We start from the raw sequence: 16,971 nt of genomic DNA, 5'->3' as shown, positions 1-16,971 counted from the left end.
ACATTACAACAGGTATACACACTCTGGTACTGCAGAGAAAGTGTGTGTTCATGGGGTTAGCACTAATACATCTGTTAATGGCTAACACACTTGTGGCAGTTTTATGACATTGGCTTATCCTTTATCCTTCTTTAGCCATGATACAGGAAGGTTAAGGCACTATACCACACACAAACTCTCTCTCTCTCTCTCTCTCTCTCTCACACACACACACACACACACACACACACACACACACACACAAACACTGTTCCCTTCACCTGTTAGTTTCATATGACCAGTCCAGGCTCAGAAACATATTCAGACACTTTTCACTTCACATTTCAACAGTTAGCACACAGCTAATAATTATAAAAAATGATAACTAGCTAGTTAGCGATTAGCAAAGAATTCTACACAGAGCTAAACCATAAATATAATCACTAGGTAATGTCTAAGCTTCTAAAATATGTATATATAATCAAGGGAATCCTAAATTTTTCGTAGGTAATATGCTAGTTAAAAGTATGCTTCACAGTTATATGATAGCTGTGCTAGCTGTTTTATAATCCTATGTAGAGTCTTCTTGTATTAAACTAGGCTAGAAATGACTACTACTGTATTATCATTACGAACTTGAGTTGTTACTTCAAATATTCTTTATTTCTGTCCCCTCAGTTCCTTGAATCGCCACGCTAATTCCACCTTAATTTGCTAATACACCCAAACATAGCACAAGGAAAGAAAGAGATAATTAGCATCCCTTCTCTGTGGTGTGTGAACTGATTAGCTCATTGATTGATTCACGCTCAATTTTCACGTATTAATTACGTTTCCAGGGGCTGATTGGAATGAGACAAGGCCCTGTGCCATGCCGCATGCTAACTCAGCTGTGTGTGTGTGTGTGTGTGGTAGATGATGATTGATCTGGCGTTAGCCTCGGTGAGACTCATCCGTCACCAGCGAGCCATCCTTGCTGTCGAAGGTTCTAAAGCTTTAATCCACAGGTATTCGCATATTCATTCATTACTCTCCTTCTCATCATACTTCCTCTGTCTCTTTATCTCTTTTTCCTCTCGGCATTAAGATGCAAATATAGATATAAATAAAAGATTAACTTTTTTTTAACAGGATCATGCCAACATCAGGTTTAACTGATACACCAATGACACTGTCCCTATTCGTTTAAAGTTCAGAGGTGAAAATAAGAAAATCTCCAGCTTCGGTAAGGACAGATCAGTAACCTTCACACGCCACACATAAAAGGACATTGTTGGCCATCTGTGCTGCATGTCCTGATGAGTTTGTACGTTATGAAAGTCCCAAAGGAGAAAAAGAGGACAGCAAAGTGCATTAAGCAACCCCAACGGCTATGGACTTCATATGGAATCACAAACACTTCCCAGCCTGGGGTCCAGAGCTGATGGACAAGAGGCCCTCCTCCACACACACACATACACACACACACACCGAGTGATTGACTGAAAGCTGGAGGAATGTCTCGAACCCGGCATGGGGTTAGACTGCAGCAGGTGACAGGAGAAAAAAGAGGTAAGCGGCTTCAGCTCATTGTCTTTCCCTCTATGAGTGATTGGCACAGCTGTAGCAGGGCATGAATTTCACCAGAGACGGCCATCTCACATTCCTCCAGACTCATTCGCAGCTCTCCGACGTGTTTTTTATCCACAGTATCACAGATTCAAAAGCCTAATTTCCAATGGTTTTCTCACACTCTCTCCATCTCCTGTCTCCCTTGGAGCGCTCTCGTTGGTAATTGCTTTGGTACCTTGGATAGTGTGCTTTTATTTCCCCAACTAATGCACGGCTAACCTTTTTCAAACAAAACGTTTGCCACAATATATCTGTAATGTTGTTTCTCTTCAGAAAATGAGCAAATTCTTCAAAACTCTAAGCATATTAATTAGCCTTAACTCAGAACCTACGTCTTGAACCCCCATGCAATTGTCGTCCAAAGTTTGTGGTTGGACAGCATGGATACAACAAACAAGCTAGCTAACTGTATACGTTTGTTACAGTGTTAACCAGCTAATATTTCCTTATTTTGATTTATCCAAAAATACTTATTAAAGATTTTGTCATTTGCTGAACACAGGGTTGAAGAGACCCTTCTGAGTTTCCGGATTCTTTCTTTTTTTCCCCCCTAGTTGGAAGATCATTCGTTGCTCTGTTTTTACTCTGGTTAACAGAAAGCACTGAACACAGTACCTGAAGTCGGTGGTGCTTTAAGTACTTTACCTAGCTAGCTCACATTGCTAAAATGTCCAAAGCTACAGCTTTTATGTTCACGTCTTCATTTTAGATTTTTTTGCTGCTACAAAGCAAAACTGTTACTTGGGCAACAACAACAATATCCCCCTGTGATGCCAGCATAGCAAAGCAAAAGCTAACTTCTTACAGTAATAATGTAAATACCAGACCAAAAGTTAAATTCTGCAGTTTTCCTTAAACAACCCACCATATGCACAATCCCCAAAATCTAAAATATCCACTTCATATCCAGTGGTACAATATAAATAGGTCTCTCTCGAACCCCCCCTTCCCATTTCTCTCCCCTGCAGCGCACGTATTAGTAGAGCACCTTTCCTACAGTAGGTCGCGCTGAGTGCCATTGAATGGAGAGGCCTGTGTGTGTTAGCGCCAGGCAGAGAGAGAGAAATCGAGGCAGAGAGAAGGGTCCTATTGATTCAGCAGGCTTTTGACATGCTAATGTTCTCACTGTCAGCTTCGGTCCCCCTCTAGCTAAGGGCCTTCAAAGAGCTCCAGATTCACAAAGCAAAGTGTGTGTGTGCGTGTGTGTGTGTGTGTATAGTAAGCTAGGAACTGAATAGACATCCTCGCTTTGCAACTAGCTCCTGCCTCCGCAGCGGGGCAAGCTGGATACATGCTAGTTGTACCGAGCACAAATGTACCAGAAACTGGTATGTACAGAAAACACATTAACGTCATTTTAACAATTTATTTCGTAGCGTCTCGTTTCAGCACACACGGAAGTGTCCTAATCTAGACTAATATTGAAACAAGGGTCCACTGAAATGTTCCTATCGTGTGTGTGCACATTATCATTTTTTGTAATACGTGTCGAGTGAGGTCCTGTGCCAGCATACCCTCTGATTAATTGCTGTCTCCAAATTCTAAAGCGCTATAGTGTCAACGCCATGACCGCGACAGCTGAGTTACAATCCGTCAGCTCTTGCAGAGGTTTAGACTTTATTTTGGTAGAATACGTTTAACTCAAACACGATGTCCACACACAGACTAAGTGTGTGTTATGTCTGTGGGGTTCAAAATTTCGACTGCTGTACTATGAGTTGGTGTTCATTCCGTTCCTTCATTGCACCTCTGGAACAATTCTTGGCAAGCTTGTTAACGACCGGTCACACAAATGTGCTAATTATATAGGACACCAGACTGGCTCCCATTGTGGCTAACACAGCCTGTTTCGCTAGCTTATCCATGAGTTCGCAATGCCACCTTCAAATTGACCTGAGACCAACTTGGTTGAGATATTTTCATGCCTTTTCCAAGAGTGTTGGACCACTAATACTGAGAGCTGAAATGGGAACCAGATGGAAAAAGGTGGAATGTTTTTAGCCAAGAAAATAGCAGAATTCTACCTCAAATGCACTTTCTAGTTTTTAACAACCAAACTCACACCTTCATTGTTTCTAACTGGGCCACAGAGACCTTGGTATGTTTATTCACCTAGATAAGGTTGTCGCTACCAGCTACCTGTATTACCAAGGCATCCATGAAAGCGGTCTCTTCATCATAAGCCGTAAAAAGTCAAAACTAATTGCTTCCAATGTCAAACCAAGTGGTTGAGTCCAAGCAGCTGGTTTGAAAGGGCTCAAATCCACTCGAATATCTTAAGGTAATAGAACAAACCCATTCAGTTCATCTGGGAGAATTCAGGCCCACCATACCTCAGACTCTCCAAATAATTACAAGTATTAATACCTATTGTTCAGTTAGCATGGTGAGCCCTCGGGCATAATTACCTCGATTATACCGCATTGTGGAAACAAGGCTGCTGGACCTTAAATAATCCCATTACTCCATCCATCTTTTCAACTGGCCGCCGCTCTTACGCACGCACTCTGAGCTAATTGACATCTGTTAACTGACGTCCTATCGGATCTCGGGTAAACAGACTTAGAGGGAGCCTACCCCAGGCCACTTCAGTCAAGAATCGCCCCCCAGTGAGAAAAATATGAGCCCACATCTCGAATAGTTTTCCCACAGGACGGCAAGTTAAAGGAATAATTCCCTTCAAAGAAAACGAACGAAAGCTACCATGGATCGTATGACATGGTTGTATCTGCGTCAGAGTAGAACACACGTTTCGATATCTTTAGTTGACCATAAGATAATATGTAAGTATACTCTTAACAAGTATAACAAACACCCTCTTTAAATATATGCATAGTTGCAAAATATACTGAAAATTTAATGTAGACATGTATATATGTACTTCAGCTATAAATAGCTAGTTCTTCACCAGCATGTCTGTTCTTTTTCATCAAGCGTTATTATGAAAATCTGAATCTAAATCTGTCCATCCTCCAGCACAGACACTCGAGACTCTTTCAATAATTGTTACTTAAGCCCCTCTTCCATATATGTTCACAATAGAAGTCTTTGTGTTACTATTGTAACAATAACAGAAATCTTGCAGTGGAACTACTATGGAAATTGATCAATCGATCAACACCTTTCTGACCAATCAGAATCGAGAATTCGGCAGGACCTTGGTACAAGTCAACAACCATTATTAAAAAAAAAAAGCATTCCTGCACCTCATTTTTGTACTGTCCATCGTTTTTAGCAGTGTTAGCATTTCCGAGACACGTATTTGTAAGAACTTTCATTAGTTCACTTTTACAGTTTATGGGCTTGAGTTTTTAAACAGAACTTGAGGGAATTTGACAAAGAATCTCCTTCAAATCCAGCTATTTTTTTCTCTTCTCCTGCAATGAAACAGTCTAGTGTTTATCCAGAGTTGATTTACCAAATGGTACTTGGATTTCATTTGTGTCATTTGTCATCATAAATCAAGCTATGACGCCTTTCCAAATGCTTCATTAGAGGAACAAAACAAGCGCATTCACTGATTCCCACAATCCATCTGGTGCGTTTGTCTGAAGAAATGTTGGCAACGTTCTAATCAAAACCAAAAACAAAAGCACTCGGTGGTGATGGTGAATGTCAAGTTTAATCTGCCCTACATTTAAATCACTAGGGCAGTGAAGGAAAGGATGGTTCTAGTTTTCCTACGTTTCACCCATTGTCATTCTCATCCCTGCCTGATGCTAACTGAGAAGACCTCTGACCCTGTTGGACAGAGGCCAGCTTTAAAAGAAAGCAGCAAAGCGCTAACTGCTCAGCGCCAACCGATGGGTAGTGTTGTCTTGTGGTGATGGTGATGGACACCTCTTCAAACGAACATTAGTGTGTTCTGGTTTAAAAAGATCCTGGGTTAACAGGCAAGGACGAGGCGAGAGTCGTTCAAGCCGGGAGTCGATACGCCTCACACACATGAAATGCAAGTCAATGAAAAACACAAAGACTCACATTTGAGGCTACTCTGATGGACTGACTTAGCGGGATTACCAAATCGTGCTTACTTCACAAATACTTACACAAATGTTCCAGAGATAGAATTTGTAGAACTTTCACAATGCCTACACACTATATATTACGACTTTATAGCAAGGTGTTTTGCTTTACTGTGGCTAAGGTAGTAGCGCACTAACAGTAAGCAGGATAAGGGAAATTGTTTTAGGCTAGCAAAGGTAGCTTGCTGTAAAAATGTAGTGATTCAACAAATGAAGTTAAGTCTTTTTCTTTTTCTGTCTCAATAACCGTGGACACTCGGAAACCCATCATCCATCAGCCTTTTGACAAGTGAAGGGCTGGGAGATGTCAGGGGCATTTCCGAGCATGAGCAACCAACCAAGATCAACAGCATGGGGTCAAGGAGAATGCACACACATACGCCAGGAAAAACACACACACTGTCGCTCAAGGCAAACAACAGAACTTTGACAGTGACAAGGACTCAAATTGAAGCATTGGTAGGAAGGAGGCTAAATTCCTTGTGTCACATTCAGAAATCAAGCAAATCCTATTCAGATGTGAACAAGTAATGGAAGACAGTTAGCTACCTCATTTAAATTTAAATGTCCCAATGATCCCAGACTGTTTGCTGCATTAAAAAAAAAAGAAAAAGAAAGAAACGCCTACTCTTCTGCCTCTTGTATAGAAAGAGAACGGAACGCTATTGTGCGCAACAGACGCAAGTTTGCTGCCTTTGCAATTTCACCTACAAAAATATGCAAATGGTATATATCAAAGAGCATCGTTTCCTTCACTCTTTCTCTGTCTCTCATTCCTACTCAAGACAGCTGACGGCCCATTCACTGTCCAGCACAGGAGCCCTGGATGCACAACTGAAAGGGATTGTGAGAGGAATCAACATATGCGCTTGCCATCAAAAGCGCAGGAATAAAGGACGGAAATAATGAATATTCATAACGGGAAGCATTTTCAGCGGATGAAGTCTATTGTCTGCTGGAGAAAAAAAAACAATTAACAACAAGACCCGGTTGAAACCGACGATGAACCCCACACACCTGCTCATAATTATGACAGCATTGAGATAAACAAGCTAGCTTTGTGTAATTAGATGGACATGGCTTACACACATACACAGGCATACAATGCTCAGCTTTTTTTTATTTATTGAGCACACTTGTTTTTAGCAAGATGTGTTTAAATATTAAGTTCCAGTTCACACTTGGTGTAACAATCGCACAAATCCTGTCCTGATTTTTTGGTTAGAAATCTCAATGTCCAATTTTCATTGTCCTTTAAAAAAAATCAGCATCAGCTATTCAATATCAAGCAAACAAAGGGCAGTTTCTCATCACACTAAGTCCTATAACTCCATTTTGCCCAAAATGTCACGCACGTACAGCTTCATACCGTTTCACGCTTTTTTCTCCCTACCTACATGTGTAACGGTTCTGTCCGGGTTAGAGAAATCACACCATTGTTGTTGAAATAACTGATTGTCACTTTCTTTATTTCAAACCTTTTGGCAGATGCACTATGCAGAAGCCTAAAAAACTCTCACAAAAGACAGAATCGTATTCTGTGTCCTTTTTTTTGCTTCCATTCATACTTAAGGTCTCCGTGGCTCCTGTCAACTGTCTCGATCATCGCGGCTCAGATGCAGCTGTCAAAACTTTGACGTCTTAATCAATCTCGGCCATGACCCTGGTCTCTGCGTGGGTGTGAAGGGAAAAACTGGGATGACCCCTCTGACCCTATCTAGTGTTCCTCTCTTCTCACTCCCAGCCACCCCTACAGATATCCCGGGCATGCCCGACAATCAAGCAAATGGTACAGCTCACGCCTCCTGGGCTATGAGCCTCATATACCTTATTCTCAATAGATACCCCATTGAGCTCATCCTCTCCCCCTTGCAACAACCCTCACATTGAAAGTGAACCCATAAGTCCCTTCCTTATCCATATGGGCTTATTAAGGAGACACTGCCACTCATCCTGGGAGAGTGGCCCACCTTTTGAACTTTCCTCAATGAGGATGCGGTCAATTGTTGTTTTGCGGAGGATGATATCCGATGGGTTAATCCCTAGCAGGGTGGATTCTTGAACCAGGGTAAAGAGCTAATGAAAATAGCATGTGTACTAGAATCATCCACGGCACCTGCACTTTGGAATCTAACAGACAATACATTAGAATATAGTTCTCTTATTCTGTGTGTTTGACTTTGGTGAGACTTGCCACCAAATATGATATCTAAAAGGGACTAAACTCAAACAAGATCTTGAATTCTTCACCAAGTCACCATATGGCCTTTCAGATTTGCCTGAATTATGGCAGCTTTTCGTTTTAAATCGTAACAGCTGAACAAAGAGAAGAAAGAGTGCGCAAGAGAGGAAGGGAGAGACAGAACCCAAAGACGCAAGAGAGTGGAATGCCATCTAGCAGCGGAAACAAAAGAGTACCAAGAAAAACTACCCATTTTCTTAAAAGTGAATCCATTTAAGCAACCACCCGGACACATTCATTGAGAGACCGCCTGCAGAGATTGTACAACCCCCCCCTCCTCCCGAGCCCAATGGAACCCTAAATTACACTGTGTATTTGTCATGTAATTAGTCCACTGAGATTGCCCTCATAAATAACCGACAGTGGACTGGCCAGCATGCCGTTTATCAAGCGTGCACAAGCTCTGACCCTCTCTTGGACCAGATGCCTTTTAAAGGGGCGTAAAAAAAAGGGCAGGGGGCGTTCTTAAACTGTCTGCCTATCTCAAGGTTCTGCTGTTCATTTTTACTGACCTCAGCTTCACCCAGATGCTGGGAAGCCCTTCTTGAACCCTTTTACCAAACCACAGACAGTGAGAAGTTGAAGGGTGGGGGGTGGGGAATTTTCGTTCCTCACAATACTTTTGTTGTTCTCTCAAACAAAACTCTCTCACCTTCACAGACAGCGAGAGGAAGTCAGTTTAACAGAAATCACACCTATGATCTAATTTAAAGTGTATTTCTAAGGAATATGCTGAATGGCTGGGGCCTGAACAAAAAGGATTAGCAGCAATGCTTCTTGCTAAGACATTCTGATATGGAACAGAAAGATCCAGCAGTGGCCTCTTTAGTCCAGTGAGTTCTGCTAAGTGTCCAGCTGTCTGGAGTGGAGCAAACATCTAACATTGTCCAGCTGAGAAAACACAACACGTGTTTCGAAGCGTGACATCTTGCTTTTTAATTCTTGTCTGGAAACTAAATACCCATGAGTTTGCTGTATAATATTATTTGGAATATATATATATATATATATATATATATATATATATATATATATATATATATATAGGAACCTGTGCAGCACTTCCAAGAGAGATACACATGGCTCAGGAACCTCAGAAGAACCCACAAGCCAGGAAGATAAACTATGGACTTTATCAAAAAACACAAATAGAGATACCAGACAGCCTACCTTGGCATGCTCCTGCTCGCTCCTCAAATCCTGGGTTACACAGGCAGCTTCCAATTGGTACCAGCCACTCTCCATCAGCACCGCAATACATCTTGGGTACTTCACGCTCCTCTGAGTTGTCCACACACGAGCCACGGACCTCCACCAGCGATGACGTATCCGCACCCGTGGTGGTGTCTGGAAACTGCGCAAGGTTGCGTACTGTAAGTGGGCACTTCTTGTAAAAAATCCGCACAGACACCAGGGCGATGCATGCCCCCACATCCTGGAAGGCCAAGTAGAAGCCTTTGCGTGTCAAGACTCCCACATCCCGTACCTCGGTGTTGAGCTTCATGATGCGGTCTCCAATGTCCACCTGCGTAAAGCTCTCATCAGCGGCAATCGTGTCAATCTTGATGAACTGGTTCTCACGGATGTATCGCTCTTTGTCGTTGTTGGATTCATAATAGTAGAGGTTGAACGTCTCCTTGCAGGTGCCCATAACGCCTGGTAAGCTGTTGCAGTCACGCAGAGTAAACTTGATCTCAACATAAATGCGCTGGGCCGCTCCACGTGCGATCCAGTCTGTCCGAAGCCAGTTGTTTTGGCTAGGTTCCATCACGTTGCACACTTGGTACGTTCGGATGGGCGTGTTCTTCTCGTCCATGATGCTTACTTCTTCCCACTGACAGAAAGACGGGTGAGAAAGATAGATTTTGTTATGGATACCCTTGTCTCAGCAGGTGCACTACGTCCCACACCGCACACTCAGATTACATTGCATCGATCACTTGCTGATGAGAATTTAATCACACATCTGCCATCCCATCAGCTCCCATCAGAATAAAAGCATTTGCAAAGTAAACTTCGAAAGTGGGAATTTCTCAAACAGTAAAATCTTGCTGCTTAGATTGTTTGGAAACATTATTCCCTCTCTGAGTTTTTTATGCAAATTGTTTCAAAAGATTTGGCCCTAACTGTACTTGAAATCTGGAAGCACTCAAGTCTATGTCAAGTTGTCAAGTATCTAGTAGACCTTTATACATCTGAGACCAAATCTGTATTAGCAAAGATGCACCTAGATAATTGATGCTTTATCTGAACATCAGTATTTAATTCTTTGTGTTTTGTTTTGTTGTTTTTTCTTTCTTTCTTTTCAATTTAGAATCACGTAACTTTTTTGGGTTCAGAAAACCTTTAACACTCCAGTCGTACACTTTCAGCGTTCACTTGGCAAAAAGTGTACATTTTTGTTTTATTACAGAAATCTCACCAAGATTTACCACAGCCATCAATAAATGTATTATGTCCATGCATGAATCTGCTGAAAGTTTAAAGCAAAAAAAAAAATAAATGCTGAACTGACAGAGAAATCCCAAAAGGCCTTTCATGATTTATGACGGTTTCCAACTGTCGCTGCAATGAAGCCATTTTCAATGTAGTATAGCTACTTGAGGCCACAGAAAGAGATATCATTTTTCCTTCTTCACCAAGCTGGAATTTTGCTTCTAGATCGTATTCTGGGTGGCATTGTTTAAAAAAATACATTATCTATCCAAAAATTCCTTTACAATAAGCAACTTATTGACTGTTTATCTCCTTTCGCCTCTTGTTTCTGTGCTGTAATAACTTAATGGCTGAAACACAAATGCCTCAAAAGTCTTCTTGACGAAGAAACCATTAAATCCAGCTGGGAATTGTGTTTGCTTTAGTTTGGTTTAGTTTTTTAATGACTTACCCCTCCTTCTGTAGGACTGGAAACCCATTTCAGCTCACCCTGTACTGTTCTCGAGTCCAGTAAAGTCACTGCAAAGAAAGAAATAAGACATACGACAACCATGGGGTGAAGATGGTTTTATCTTTATATTTTATATGATTACTACAATACTACTAATAATTTCTTTTTATGTTTGTTATTTATTATAGACCAAATGTTCATGTGTGATTTAGTCTTAAAATGATTCTTACTTTCAAGTCTAGTGCATAAAACACTGGCCTGACTTGAGACAGATCTCTCCTATTATAGATAGAGCGAGAATGTTATCTATAGAAGGATCACAAATTCTCGTTTACTTCTGGTTTTCTTTTGCTGCCCTGTATAAAATATTCTCTTGCCATAAAGGCAAAAATGTTTTTCCATTTTTCTCGTAACCGTTTGCTTTGCTGTAAAACGTGTTTGAAGTCAAAAGATCTGATTGAAATCATCCCTTTTGGTCAAAAGTATCAAAACAAAACACTGAGATTTTGATTTATTTATTTATTTATTTATTTTCCAGTTTCTATTGTGTGAGCTCACATTTCACCATGTATTTCAGATTATTTAGGGATGTTTGATTGGAAATTTCAATAAATTCACAAGAAATCAAAATGCAAATAAAGGAAATATAAAATGATGGGTATTCAAGAACTGTAGATTGCCAAATCAATCAAAATTCCGGATTTATTTATTTATTTATTTATTTATTTATTTATTTATGAATGAATGAAATTATTAATTAAATAATTCATGGTTGCTTTACAGTTTTTATTCATATATATATGTCGTTGTGGGAAATTCATTAATAATTAGGCGACATGAACGAAAACATTTTTTAAAACTTTTCTCAAAGGAGATTTATAAATTTCTGAAAAAATAATTCTGTAAATAGTTTGATCAGCATGTATTTGTTCTGTCTACGTGTTTTGATTGTTTTTTTTTCATCTCTGTTGGCTTTTCAGCTCATTTAGCGCGATCCTGGTCCCGGTGCGTAAAAGGTTAAGGGACTTTGGCACCGCAATTAAGAAAATCTGTACACCGAATAAATAAATGAAATAAATAAACAATCTGGCGTGATTAGTCAACTTGTTTTGCGTCAGTGCGCCTTCAGAGCGCATTAGTAGAAGAATATATCACATTATCACACCAATAAAAAAAACCAACCTAAACCTGAATCTGCGTAAAATCTCCGTTGCGCACAGAAATAAGATCCCAGTCATTTCCGTGCTCCTTACCTTCATTTGGAGGATAAACCCGCGCACTCGAAGCTATGTGTGTTATCCATAATAAGAGAGCGCAAGTCGCCGAGAACGCGATTGTTGCCATTTGCGCCGTTTCGCGAGCGCCGCCGAAGTCGCGCAAGCAGCGAGTGAAGAGCGAAAAGCGCCGCGCGCTCCTCGACAACACGAAGGGGCGGGGCCTGCTGGGCTGTCCGTCACACTAAGGCAACCAATCATGTGGCGTTAAAAAAGTCTCACCGTGTCCTGGAATACCTAAACAGTGTAAAGAGAGAGAGAGAGAGAGAGAGAGAGGTAAGAGAGGGGGGTATAAGAGAGAGGGGGGGTATAAGAGGGAGAGGGAGAGGTAGAGGTGAGAGAGAGGAGAGAGAGAGAGAGAGAGAGAGAGAGAGGTGAGAGAGAGAGAGAGAGAGAGAGAGAGAGAGGTGAGAGAGAGAGAGAGAGAGAGCACCTCAATTTTGGGGTTTTTAAAGCAAACACTGTAAAGTTCAGTTTTTTTAAAACATTCATACAGACATAATGTAGGGATTTTAGGACAAGCTGATTTTAATTTTTAGTCCTGATTCATTTGAAATAAGTCAAATATGTCTGGTTAGTGTGTGAAGACACCATTACTACACACACACACACACACACACACACACACACACACACACCCGGGGGGGGGGGGGGGGGGGGTTTAAATGCACAAACGTTTGTGTTTATGTATGTCAGTTTAGATGATGGAATGAGTGTCCAGAGCAGATGCATTGTTTATACTGGTGCGTAAGAAGTCCAAAGGCGCCGTCTATCGGTCGCGTAAAGAATAACACGTCAGAAATCTCGGTCGGACACGTGCACAACGTAAGAATTTGGATCTTATGTGCTGTGCATTTCTACCGTGGATAGAAGAATAAAGTGAATCGTTTGGGATTTCACCTACGGGAGGCTGCTGCGTATGTTTGACGCGTCAAAATGTCAATCACGCGCCTCCAGGACGCCCACTTCCACGAGCGCGCCTTCGTTCCACCGTGTAGATTTCGTCAATACTGTAGCTCAGCAGATGCTCGCGCATCCGTGCATTCTGTCCAAGAATCGACCTGTAACCGTCTTTTGTCCACATGCAAAGCATTTTAAGACTTTTTAGAAACAGCCAGGACTTACTAGTAAAAGAATAAAAATAAAAATAAAGAAAGAACAGAAAGAAATAAAAGCCCAGGGACATGAATTTCTAGGTAAATAATCATTACGAAGGATTTTTCCAATAACATCATACCATCATAGCAAACATCAAATCATTTTTTTTTCTTTTATTCTTCTACCAGGTTTATTTGGCAAAAAAATACATTTAAAATAAGGAATGTTTAACATATCATCATTTTTTATCCATTTCTAGTTACATTTGATGTTGCAGAAGACAAGACACACTCTCTCTCTCTCTCTGTCCCCCCCTCTCTGTCTCTGTCTCTCTCTGTCCCCCCTTTCTTTGTCTCTTTCTGTCCCCCCCCCCCCCCCATCTCTATCCATGGACATCGCTGTGGACGTTACGAAGATCCAGAAACTTATAAACTCCTCCGTCATGCCAGAAAACTTTATGACACTGGACACTGTTGTGTTAAAATGCTCATGCATAAATATATCTGTATTTGTAAACAAAGTCTTAAATAGCTAATTAAAAATAGCTATTTTTAATTGTAATTTTTATTGAAAATGGCAAATAAAAAATAAGAGCAGATTTTCAAAAAGAGGTCAAAACTGTAAGTCTGAAATAAAAAAAACTCTATCTAACAAATAAATATTCCAAAGTATATTTTATTATATCTTGTTATTATTATTATTATTATTATTATTATTATTATTATTATTATTATTATTATTATTATTTAAAAAACATAGTAATGGAGTAAGGGTGTGTTGTGTGATTTAAATATGTATAAAATGCATCAATATAAATCTGCGATTTTACCTATTTGAGGCTACAATGCTAGTATAGCTGGTATTATATATTGTTTGATAAACACCTGACCAATCCGATGTGAGAATTCATCATCACTGTCGTGTGAACATTATTTGTGATTATTTATTTTATTTTATTTTTCTTTTATATAAATTGTATGTTTTATACAATCGTATGCAAAAAACCAAGGCAGACTCACTCATAAATGTGTTCTGTAAGCAACAGAATGACTCCCTGTCTCTGGGAACGATGAAAGGAACATCGTTAATCGTCCAAATAGTATGTCAAATGGTTAGAGTTAAAGTGGAGTGTTTTGTTGAGAGACACGTTATCCAAGAATTAGCCAAATTCAACAAGCTAGAAGGTTCTGAGATAGCAAAATGTATAGGTATGGGCAAAAGCTTGGACAAACAAGGTGCAGTATCCCTTTAAGCTAACTTGTGCACCTTAGAACATGAGTCTTACATAAACACCAGATTGCGGTTCTCTCACACATTTAGCATGCTAGTTTTTGTGTGAACGCAGCGGGTACTTCCTGGCAGCCCATTGGCCAGAACAGCAGATGAATTGTTGATAGTTTGGGGCCCGTTGGGATCTTTTTCGTATAATGGCATTAGCCTGAGGAGCAGGTGACGTTTGGACTTCAGTCTCCAAGGGCCACATTCGTGACGCTTTGTGGCGCCGTCGTTGCTCCGCCGAAAACATTTCGACGGGCATAATGACGCCGGGAGGAGCATCTGGCGTTCCGAGATGGGCGCCCGACATCGATTGTCACTCAAAAGTGTTGAGGAGAATGGCGTTTTATTTTCCCAAACTGCACGAGACGCTGCGCAACCATAAAGGCCCAATTAGCCCTGAGGAGGCAGTGGTTAGTCTTCTCCAATCACGTCGGGTCCGTATTGACAGCCAGCACCAGTGGGCGGGGGGCACCGCTTTCACCTCGCGCCCGTTGTTCTCGGTCATTTGTGTCACCATCCATTTTGATTGATTACACTCGGACCATTTTTCATTCTCCTCCTGGATTCTCAGGTCACCTGATTGAATTCCCCTAATGCTGCCCCCCCACACCCGGGTTTTGTTCTCCGAACCCCAGATGGCATCTGCCCACACATCTGTATTGTCCAGGCAGAGCGCCCAAACAACCCTCGAGGGAATTTCCGACATCCTGGCAAATATTATATCCCCACCCATTCCTCTTAATGCAGCTCATTTCAGACCTTTACGTACATTATATACAGTTGTGCAAAACGTATTCTGCTCCCGACTGGGAGATGGAAGCTCTCGAAAATATTCAGTGGAAGATCGCTGGAGCTCTGGAGAGGGGGATGAATACAGCCCGAGCGCATTGAAAGAATCCGCTCAGCAGTCTGGAGCTGTGTAGGTGGATCGGATGAAGGAACAAAGAACATGATGGAGAGGTTTACACATTGAACGAATGCTCAGAAGGGGGCTAAAAACCTCTGCTTAATAAAAAATCGGCAAGCTTAGAAAGCTTGCTCTTATCTACAGGATGGATTTCGATAGGGCTGCTGTTTTTATACACTTCTTGACAAGTACACCAAAGAAATGATCTTGTGGTTGTCTGTGGTCCAGTAAAGTGCTTCATTGGACTAAACCCAGTATATGAAAACATTCTATAACAAAACCAACAAATGTATGAGAACAACATTAACCATCGTGTCTTCTGGGTCAAATCCAACGGTGAAGCTAGAATTATTAAGATAAAAGGCAGTGCATCAGACCAGTCACATGCTTAGAGACATTAATAAGGAAAGGATACTTATTGTTTATTATTTAGTGATCACAGTGTTGAAAATGCATTCATGCTAGTTCAAGGAATTTTATGCAACTGGACCTTGCAATGAGTTCAGACTGCAGACTATTTGAAATTGTGTTGTTATCGTGAAGACCGTTACTTCTCAGCTAGAGAGAGCTTTCTCTCTGGAGCATACCAATGGATTCAAGACTTGGCTAATCAAGCACTAGCTTGCTTCGTCCGTGCTTATGCTCGTCTCCCTGGGTGAAAGAGAAATCAATCTTCAGCGAAGACATTCCTAATCACCATCAACAAACAGTCTCTGATGGTCTTTCCTTCATTCTATTTGTAATTGAGAAAAGAGAGCTAATATAGATATTCATTAGGAAGGTTTTGCTAGGCTGCAGTGTTGTTTTCCTTCATTTTTACCGTATTAATTTCTCCGTTGACTTCTCAGACATGTGATATATTTTACTCGGACGCTGCTAATATCACAGGAGGATTTAGCATGAGGTAAATTGAGGCAAACTGGCCCAGTCTTTGCTAACATACACACAAACATATACCTTCAAAAAAAAAATTAATAAATTAAAACCCAGGCCACACCGGCACCTTGAGGGGTTTTGCACCTAGCCTATGTTCTCATCGCTAAGTCCTCTGCTCTTTAAAGTCTACATAGAATGTAAATAACAGTCCAGCGCTAGCTAGTAAAAGCTGGCTTCAGATGTTTAACACTGTAGTGGATCTTTAATGGTCTAGGGTGTCCCACAACGCTGGGAAAAAAACAAGTGGAGTCATTAGCAGGGGGAAGACATCACGAGGCTGTCTCACAGCACCTCAGCAGCTGTCACGGCTCGACTCTACTTAACACTGCAAGCGGAGCAGGGGAGGAAAATAAAAAGGCAGAAGGCGATGGTCTCAGGTGCAAAGAGTCACCGTGAAACATCTCATGAAACATTTCAGTACTTTGCTGTGACCGCAAGCATGGAAGACCTTTCTTTTTTTTTCCGAAAAGCAAAATATTTCTCAGCAGAATTGTTTTAAATTTAATTTTATACCACAACGCCGTCAGATTCTCAAATCCTATTGGCCACGAGGTTTTACTTCATTCGTCTTATATAATGGCTGTAATTCAGAGTACAATAGTCTGTTTATATAATGACATCGAATAAATTTACTCGGATTTGTACAGCATAACCTAAGGCTAATAGCTTATCTATGCTGATGTTTATTTAGCTTTTAATGAAGGCGTCTCCACTGACAGCAATTTGTAACTTAC

At 40.9% G+C, this 16,971-nt stretch overlaps 1 protein-coding gene across 3 annotated transcripts in view; it reads right to left on the bottom strand.

Moving 5' to 3' along the window:
- epha4a (eph receptor A4a) overlaps positions 1-12,140 on the bottom strand; it is a 33,846-nt gene extending 21,706 nt beyond the window's left edge. For all 3 annotated transcript variants that reach the window (XM_060873898.1, XM_060873899.1, XM_060873900.1), the window contains exons 1-3: positions 11,998-12,140; positions 10,745-10,812; positions 9,028-9,691 (exon numbers count right to left, since the gene is read on the bottom strand). In XM_060873898.1, the coding sequence (XP_060729881.1) occupies positions 9,028-9,691; positions 10,745-10,812; positions 11,998-12,088 (823 nt within the window). In that variant the 5' untranslated portion in view covers positions 12,089-12,140. The remainder of the gene's footprint in view (positions 1-9,027; positions 9,692-10,744; positions 10,813-11,997) is intronic.
- Between the last annotated feature and the right edge of the window lie 4,831 nt (positions 12,141-16,971).

The sequence above is a fragment of the Tachysurus vachellii genome, chromosome 7 (assembly GCF_030014155.1).
Source record: "Tachysurus vachellii isolate PV-2020 chromosome 7, HZAU_Pvac_v1, whole genome shotgun sequence".
NCBI lineage: Eukaryota > Metazoa > Chordata > Actinopteri > Siluriformes > Bagridae > Tachysurus > Tachysurus vachellii.
This window is presented reverse-complemented; position numbering and strand designations above follow the sequence as displayed.